The sequence below is a fragment of the Podarcis raffonei genome, chromosome 13 (genome assembly GCF_027172205.1).
Source record: "Podarcis raffonei isolate rPodRaf1 chromosome 13, rPodRaf1.pri, whole genome shotgun sequence".
NCBI lineage: Eukaryota > Metazoa > Chordata > Lepidosauria > Squamata > Lacertidae > Podarcis > Podarcis raffonei.
In genome coordinates, this window is record NC_070614.1 from 10,806,311 (window position 1) to 10,815,128 (window position 8,818).

Below are 8,818 nucleotides of genomic sequence, written 5' to 3' on the forward strand. Positions count from 1 at the left end.
GGATTTCTCCCTTTTCAGCCTGGGTAACTGTCTTAATATTATTATTATTATTAATTTGTACCCTGCCCATTTGATTGAGTTGCCCCAGCCACTCTGGGCGGCTTCCAACACATATAAAAACATAATAAAATATTAAACATTAAAAAGCTGTCCTATACAAAGCTCCCTTTCTGTTCTGCTGCCAATGGGTAGCTCATCTGCTTCCGCTTTTTATTTTTGCCTTAGTTTTGACGGGAATGTGGCTTCCCCATTTATGCAGCGATTACTGATATATGGACAAAATTTCCCTTGCCAATCCTTCCAAACTCCTTCCCTTCCCCTCTGACTTCTGCACCCCACAAATTTAGTTTCTTATTCCTCAATTCCCATCTTCTACTATGCTCCACTTGCACGTTCCAAGGCTACACTGACTGGCAGCAGCCCGTCCTGGGTTTCAGACGAGAGTCATTCACAGTCCAATCTGAAGACTATTGAAGGATTGGACCTGAAAAACCTCTGCAGACAAAGCTATGGGCCTCCCTCGCATGCACAAGGTCCCCTAGCCAATCCCTTGGCCTGTCTAGTTGTTTTTGTAATTTATTCAATTTATCCACTGCCCTTCATCCAAGATTACAGGGCAGTTTATAGTATAAAAACACAAAATATATAACATAATAACAAACAAAACAATACCCACCCCAGTTTAAAAGGCCACAGATGGTTAAATTGGCCTGGGAGAAGAGGAATGCTTTTGCCTAGAGCCTAAATATATGTAATGTAATGCAAACCTTCCTGGGGAGAACAGCCCACAAGTGGGGAGCCACCACAGAAAAGGCCACGCTCTCATGCTGCCACCCTCCGGACCTCTTGTGCGGGAGGCACATAAGAAGTGCCTCAGATAGTGATTGCAGAGTCTGGGCTGGTTCATAGAGAGGCTGTCCTTAAGGTACTAAAAGGACCAAGGGGCTGTGGAGGCTGAAAGCCTTGCAGATCTTGGGCAGCTGCTGGTGGTCAGAGAAGACAACTAGACACAGAATCCAACTCCTAGGGGCCAAGGTCCCTTCGTCACATTCCTAAAATATTTGAGGGGGGCCGCTTTCCCAAGTTGCCATTCAAATGGTGTGCATGTGCCATGTCTTGTGATTGATTATGTGAGGCTGGGTTTACCTGAAGGAGCGTCTGAAGGAGCGTCTCTATCCCCATCGTTCTGCCCGGACACTGAGGTCCAGCGCTGAGGGCCTTCTGGCGGTTCCCTCACTGCGAGAAGCCAAGTTACAGGGAACCAGGCAGAGGGCCTTCTCGGTAGTGGCACCTGCCCTGTGGAACGCCCTCCCGCCAGATGTCAAAGAGAACAACAACTACCAGACTTTTAGAAGACATCTGAAAGCAGCCCTGTTTAGGGAGTCTTTTAATGTTTGGTGCATTACTGTATTTTAATATTTTGTTGGAAGCCACCCAGAGTGGCTGGGGAAGCCCAGCCAGATGAGCGGGGTATAAATAATAAATTATTATTATTATTATTATTATTATTATTATTATTATTATTATACTTGGTTGCCACCCCCCCAAAAAATTACAGTGGTACCTTGGGTTACAGACACTTCAGGTTACAGGGGCTTCAGGTTACAGACTCCGCTAACCCAGAAATAATACCTCGGGTTAAGAACTTTGCTTCAGGATGAGAACAGAAATTGTGCGGCAGCAGCAGGAGGCCCCATTAGCTAAAGTGGTGCTTCAGGTTATGGACAGTTTCAGGTTAAGAACAGACCTCCAGAACGAATTAAGTTCTGAACCCGAGGTACCACTGTATTCAACTTGGCACGCCTGCAACTAGATGAACCAAACAACAACCAACTCAAGATAATGCAGCGCTTTGTGACTCCCATCATATTCTCCTCTGTGCCCCACATTTTCCCACCCTCTGGTAGGAAACTCCCCCCCCCCCCGCTTTAGACGACTCTCCTGGACCTGAGGTTTCCCCTCGCCTCGCTTGCCCAGGTACCTGCATCTGCCAGCATCTGCGCTCCATCTGCATCTGCCTGCGCCGCGCTTCCCAGTGGTAGGCGCCCGCCATTGTGCTGCCCGCCGGACCGCCTGCAGCCTCGGGCAGCCGCGGTGGCACCGTCGCCGAGGCCCGTCGGGTCACACAATGCCGCGATGCCCGGGCAACTGGGGAGACGCCGCTGCCGGAGGCGTCCTACCTGCCGCCCGCTGCCGCACCTGGCCGCCAGGGGGCGGCAGAAACCAGGCGCTGCTTCTCCCAGTCCTTGCCTGGCGGAGGCGCGTCCGATTTAGCACCCCGGGGTGCGTGCCAGGCGCCGCACCCGTGCAGGGGAAAGCTTCTTTGCAAGATTTCGCCCCAAAAGAGCAAGCAAACGATGACCAAGAAAAGCAGCAAACGAAAGCCCGGGGATGGAGGGAAGCGGGAATCTGGGAAGTTTGCAAGCAAAATGCAAAAGCCGGTGCAAAATTGCTGGTTGCAATTCTCCTGTGCGCGAGCGATCGCCGTAAAAAAGCAAAAAAATAGGGGAAGAGAGAACAGCACGTGCTCGTGTTTGTTGCTTCTTGGATCTCATTGCTGCAGGACTGAAAAGCAGGCTCCGGGGGGAAATTAGAATTTTGCCTTTGCATGTCCCCGCGCGGAGAAAGCTAACTTGTAAAGGAGGCGGCCCCTTCTCCCTTGCTTTCTACATGCAAGAAATGTGTATTTATTTACATCCAGCCTTTCCCTCCCCCGACAAGGACGCAAAGGCGTCCCATGTCCTTTTAAATGTGGTTTGTTTTGCATAGAATCGTAGAGCTGGAAGGGAGGCTCATCTGGCCTGGTCCAGCCCTCTGCAACGCGGGGATCTTTTTGCCCGACGTGGGGCTCGAACCCCCGACGCCGAGATTAAGCGTCTCGCGTCCACGGACCGAGCTCGTTCTTGTGATCCACGGCGCATTTTGCGCTCTGTGTTGTGAGCCTCCAGGGACTGGAAGCATGGAAATCAATAATAATAATAATAATAATAATAATAATAATAATAATAATAATAATAATAATAATAATAAAATATAAATGCCTCCAGATTGCTGCAAGCCCGGCTGCCTTTTTGCAAAAAAGAAAAGTCCTGGATCGGAGCTCGCACGCGCAAAACTCCGTGCCAAGGGAGCGAGCGCACCGCGCGCCTTTGGAGAAGAAAGCGCTTGCAGTTCCCAGGCGGAGGCGGAGGCGGCGCTGTCGAGCGCGCGCTCCCGATTGGCCCGTTCCAGGAAGCCTCCCCCGCAGCCGCATCTCGGGCGCTGGTTGGCTTCGGGAGCGCTGACGCCGCCCAGCTGGCCTCGCCTTTCCTCTCCCCGGGAGGCGAGAGGCATCCGCGGGCGAGCTGGGCGCGTGGAGAGCCCGGGCTGCGCACGGCTTCTCGGAGAAGGTGCTGCTGCTGTTGCTGCTGCGGCGGCGGCGGAATCCCCATGGAAGGTAATCTCTCTCGATCTCTGGAGTCTGCGATCGCTTCTAGGCCTCCCCGGTTCTCAATTCGGCCCGCGGAACTCGGTAGGAGAGGGTGTCTCTGAGCATGTACAGAGTGCATTTCCCTCGCCCGCGAATCTCCGCGATCCCTTCTAGGCTACCCCGGTTCTTAATTCGGCTCGCGTCTCCTTTCGGCGGAGACGCGGAACTAGGTAGGAGAGGTTGTCTCTGAGCATGTACAGAGTGCAATTTTTAATCGCCTTGGACTGGGGAATTTGGGCGGGCGCGTCCGCTTGCTTGGAAAAAAAGGCTTTCCGAATCGGAGGGTGGCTTTTCCCCGTTTTTCTTTCTGCAGACTCTACACCGTTTGCCCTTGCTCGCCCCCCCCTTTTTTTAAACAGCGCAGTTGAAATAAGGTGACTTAATAGCTTGCCTGTTCTGGCCCATCCGCCTCACGTTGTCGCTCTGTTACTGTTTTATTAATTGGATGGTCTTGATACTTTTTAATTTTTGTTTTGCTTATTGCATTTCTTATGTTCTGTTGGAAGCAGCTCTTGATACTGTGCTGGCGAAAAGGTTTGCACACTTGGAGAAATAATAAATATATCCTTCAAAGGCATCCATCTCAAGCGCCAAAATCTGTTTACAAGGTATAGGCCAGTCTAGAAGGGACAGCATGCAAGAGTCCTCTGAATATATGCAATTATCTTTTGCCCCTGTAACCTCCAGCCATAACTTGACTTGAGCGCAACTGAATCTCATGTTTAGAAACTGCGCTCGACCCAGCGCTTTTTTGTGCATACCTTTCAGTAAACATTCAGCTGATATTGCGGCATTAGAGAGGGTTGTGATTTGGAAGGCGGCTTCTTCCTGAGATAAATGCCCATCTTCGGAGAGTTTTTGAGCATAGATCCTGGCCAAAGGACCTCTTTAGGCTCTGTCTGCCACAGTCATGGTGCCTATTTAAAGTAATACTGCTTCTATCCTTGGCCAGTAATCCAAAGGTATTGAAGGGGAGGACTGTAAGTCTTTGAGGGGGGAGGATAGCTCCCACACACACTTAAAATAATAATAATAATAATAATAATAATAATAATAATAATAATAATAATTAAAAAAAATCACTGTTTCAGATTCCTCCTTACTTTGAGGCTACATGAGCACCGGAGACTTCTCTGTAGTGGCCCCAGTGTTTTAAAAACACACACACACAAAAACACCTCTCTACAGCTTCCTCACTTCTTACTTAAAACTACAACAAAAAACTTTTTAGTCTTTTAAACTTAGTGTCTTTCTCTTGTCCTTTGTAGAGATGTTGTCATTGTGCTGTTGCTTGCTGTTACAGGCTGTGTTGTTGTTGATGATGATGTATTATTTTACAGGGGTTTTTTTAGTGTGTTAACTATTTTTGAAACAAATATGGAAAAAGTAGCAAGTAAATGTTTTAAAATAAACTAAGGGAAAGGAAAGTTACCAGCTAATGTGGATCTGCAAATAGGCACGTTTCAGCTTCTCTGAAAACCAGTTTCTCCGGATCGATTGACCTCTGTGTGAATTCAGCTTTTCTGCGAAGGAGGTTTCTTTAGGGTTTGTGAAAGTGTTATTTGAATCGAGGAATTTGAGATGTTTAGCTGAGAGATTACTTTGGCATCTCAAAAGCGTTACGGATAGTTCACACAAAAAACAGTAAATGTTCCAATTTCTCCTGTTTATTTGATCAGCATGTCTTTAACAATACTGCCCCCGAAATGCTTCTTCTTCAAGCATTGCGCATAGTGACGCAAAGTATGTGCACATGGGTTTGTATTTTGCATTAACTGTATCTCTGTGTCTTATTGCCACAGTTCCACAACTGCTGTGAGCGGAAAAATCATCCAGCCACCGGCAACGCTTCAAAGTTTGGCTGTGCTCCGGAGGACTATGGGGAACCAGCTGGCCCCAGTGCCCCCATTCATGCCCCACTTGCAGGCCCTGCACGTGGTGGTGGTTGGGCTGGATGCAGCCGGCAAAACGTCGCTGCTGTACCGCTTGAAGTTCCAGGAGTTTGTCAAGAGCGCGCCCACGAAGGGCTTCAACATGGAGAAGATCCGGGTGCCGCTGGGCGGTTCGCGCGCCATCACTTTCCAGGTGTGGGACGTGGGCGGCCAGGAGAAGCTGCGACCCCTCTGGAAATCCTACATGCGCCGCACGGATGGCGTCGTGTTTGTGGTGGACTCTTCGGAGGCCGAGCGGCTGGAGGAGGCCCGCGTAGAGTTGCACAAGATTGTCCGCTCCTCAGAAAACCAGGGCGTCCCCATGTTGGTGCTGGCCAACAAACAGGATGTGGTCCAGGCCCTCTCGGTAGCCGAGGTGGAGAAGTTCCTGGGTCTGCCCGAACTCTGCACCTCCACCTCGAACCACATCCAGGGCTGCAGCGCTGTCAGTGGACAGGGCCTTCAGCAAGGCCTGGAAAAACTCTACGAAATGATTCTAAAGCGCAAAAAAGCCCTTCGCACCAGCAAGAAGAAGCGCTGAGAAACTGGGGTGTGAGATCACCTCTATGGGATACAGACATTTTGTACCACAGTTTTTTGCCACCCCAAAATGCGAGGTTGCAAATCAGACAATTTCCTCTTTGGTGACTCTGCTTTTTGGACTGATGAATTGTGGAGCATTTGTGCCCTCGTTTTTGTATTTTTATGTTGTGAACCGCCCTGTGATCTTCGGGCGGTGGGTAGTATACAAATTGAATACCGTATTTTTCGCTCTGTAAGACGCACCAGACCACAAGACGCACCTAGTTTTTGGAGGAAGAAAACAAGAAAAAAAATATTCTGAATCTCAGAAGCCAGAACAGCAAGAGGGATTGTTGCGCAGTGAAAGCAGCAATCCCTCTTCCTGTTCTGGCTTCTGGGATAGCTGCGCAGCCTGCATTCGCTCCATAAGACGCACACACATTTCCCCTTACTTTTAAGGAGGGAAAAAGTGAGTCTTATAGAGCAAAAAATACGATAAATAATAGGGATGATAACTCCCATGGGCAGTAAGAAAGCACCTTGGCAGCCTGCCCTGCCCTGGATTCCCCAGGAGGCTAGTAGTTTGGGGAGAAAGGGGGAATTTTCCAAAGAGTTGGAGGCCCGTCATGCGCCAACCGCAATATTTGTTTATATCTTTTCAAAAAGAAAGCATAATGTTTTCTGGGCACCCCACCCCTGTTTTTCTGTTGTTGTTTTTTGTAGAAAACAAACCTTAAATTATTAAAAAAAAACCTCGTTGGGGACGAGGCATTTATGTCATCTTTTGTGCACAGGGGTGAGGGAGGGTTTTGGCATGCTAAGGAGATGGACCAGATGATAAACAAGGGAAAAACGAAGAGCTGCTTGCTTGCAGTGTTAGAAATTGAGATGGGAGGAGCTAAAGGGCACCTTGAACCTAGATTATGTGCGCAACAACGGGATGTCTTACAACAAGAATACAAAGCTGAAAATGAATGAACTGCAGCTAAAATATTATGTTCATTTTCCCCATGGTCTAGTCCTTCCCCTGCCCACCCCCCTAATATTCTTAAGAGGGTCTCTTCTCCAGTCATCAAAGAGTAGCTGGAAGTGGGGAGGCAGCTACTCCTTTCCTTCCACTCTGCAGTTTTAATCTGAGCTCAGAAACTGCTCGCACTAATGAAATTCCCTGTTGCAAAATGCACCCAGAACAATGGGAGTTTCGAACGCTGCTTGCATGATGTTTATAAAGATTATTTGTAAACATCATGCCTTCCTGGAACGGAAGGTAATGCTTAATAATAATAATAATAGTTTATTATTTATACCCTGCCCATCTGGCTGGGTTTCCCCAGCCACTCTGGGCGGCTTCCAACAGAATATTAAAATACAATAACCTACTAAACATTAAAAGCTTCCCTAAACAGGGTTGCCTTCAGATGTCTTCTAAAAGTCTGGTAGTTGTTTTTCTCTTTGACATCTGGTGGGAGGGCGTTCCACAGGGTAGGCGCCACCACAGAGAAGGCCCTCTGCCTGGTTCCCTGTAACCTCTGCAGAAAAAGAGGCTGGAGCTCGGCTTTTCAGGGCCTTTAGTTTTCTACCAACAAACCTCTGGACACATCCCCATGAGTTGTGGCTGCTCGGTAGTGAAGACAGGCTTATGCTGGAAGATGAGGACTCGTGAGTTCCTTTACATGTCCCAGTGCTTATCATCATTAGGTACCCACAGCTAGTTCCTCAGTATCTGGGAATGGGGACACCCAGGTTGTCACTTCTAGGGAGGCTTGGGGCTAAGCACTATTCATTTCGGAGATGAAGGACTGGTTGCCGCGCTCCCAGTTTCCTCTTCTGATGTTAGAGACTGCCTGCGTTGACTTGGAGAGGGGGAGGGGAGGGGTGCGTTTGACACGAGGGGCTTTGCGTTGCTGTAAAATTCCATCTGCTTTTGCGCTGACAGTATCCCCCGCCCCAGTTTTCCATGAGCCTTATAAAGGCCCAGATCAACATTGTTCGCTCAGGCTTTGTTTAGATCAGAAGCAATTTCCAGCTCCAGGGTTTGGAGCTTTCTTAACTAAGGACGTCTCTGAGCATGCAAATCTTCATTTGAAGATAACCAGAGGTAATGGTTGCAAACATTGCAGCTGAACATTTATCAATACGCTTGCCGGTGCAATAAGGTGTCCGGTGATGATAAAAAAGAAAACGATTCGCTGGTTTTCCTTTTTGCATTTTCCTTTGCTTCTAAAGCAGCGTTTTGCTCCAGACATGCGCATGCATTGTGCTTTTCTTGCCATCTGCTCCTCTTAACCCAGACACCCCATATCTAGGCTTAGGGGCGCAGATCAGAGCATTTAGGCAGACCGGAGCATCCAGCAGTTCTTGCCGCTTGTGGGTCTAACCTCCGCCAACAAAATCAAACCGATAACACGTTTGGGTAGCAGCTGTTGTGTCTCTGGGGTGGGGTGGAGGCGGGTGGGGACTTGGCGCTGGCTGAGACACGCTGCTGGAAGAGAGGACAACTGTTTTTAGCCTGGCAAACATGCTCAGCGAAAACACCAGATTTCCGGACGGTCTGGCACCCCAAGCTCGTGTTTGTACGGTGAAGATTTCTTCCGTTCTTATTTTACATGTCGGCCCCTGCATGTGCCCATTGAGGAAGAGATTGCTCCTTTGTTGGTGGGTGAGGAGGAATTAAGTGTGGGCTTCCTTCGACATGCAATGGGGCAGCACCGTGTTTCTAGAGTCTGCTAATCCTAATGTTCTGGCTGGAATTTGGCAAGGAAGTCCACATTTATGGACATGAGAACACAGGGACAGACGCTTATTTTTGTCCTGGTATCCATCGGTGAGAAGTGCTCATGCTTGCCAATCCTCTCCTACAAATCCCCCCCCCCCGGGGGGGGGGCTATTTTCTCTT

General features: G+C 48.9%; 1 protein-coding gene across 1 annotated transcript; it reads left to right on the top strand.

The window, feature by feature from the left end:
* Nucleotides 1-3,263: 3,263 nt before the first annotated feature.
* Nucleotides 3,264-6,002, top strand: ARL4D (ADP ribosylation factor like GTPase 4D). Its single transcript, XM_053362055.1, has 2 exons — nucleotides 3,264-3,436; nucleotides 5,272-6,002. The coding sequence occupies exon 2, from the start codon at nucleotides 5,348-5,350 to the stop codon at nucleotides 5,939-5,941; it is 594 nt and encodes a 197-aa protein (XP_053218030.1). The 5' UTR covers nucleotides 3,264-3,436; nucleotides 5,272-5,347; the 3' UTR covers nucleotides 5,942-6,002.
* Nucleotides 6,003-8,818: the final 2,816 nt, after the last annotated feature.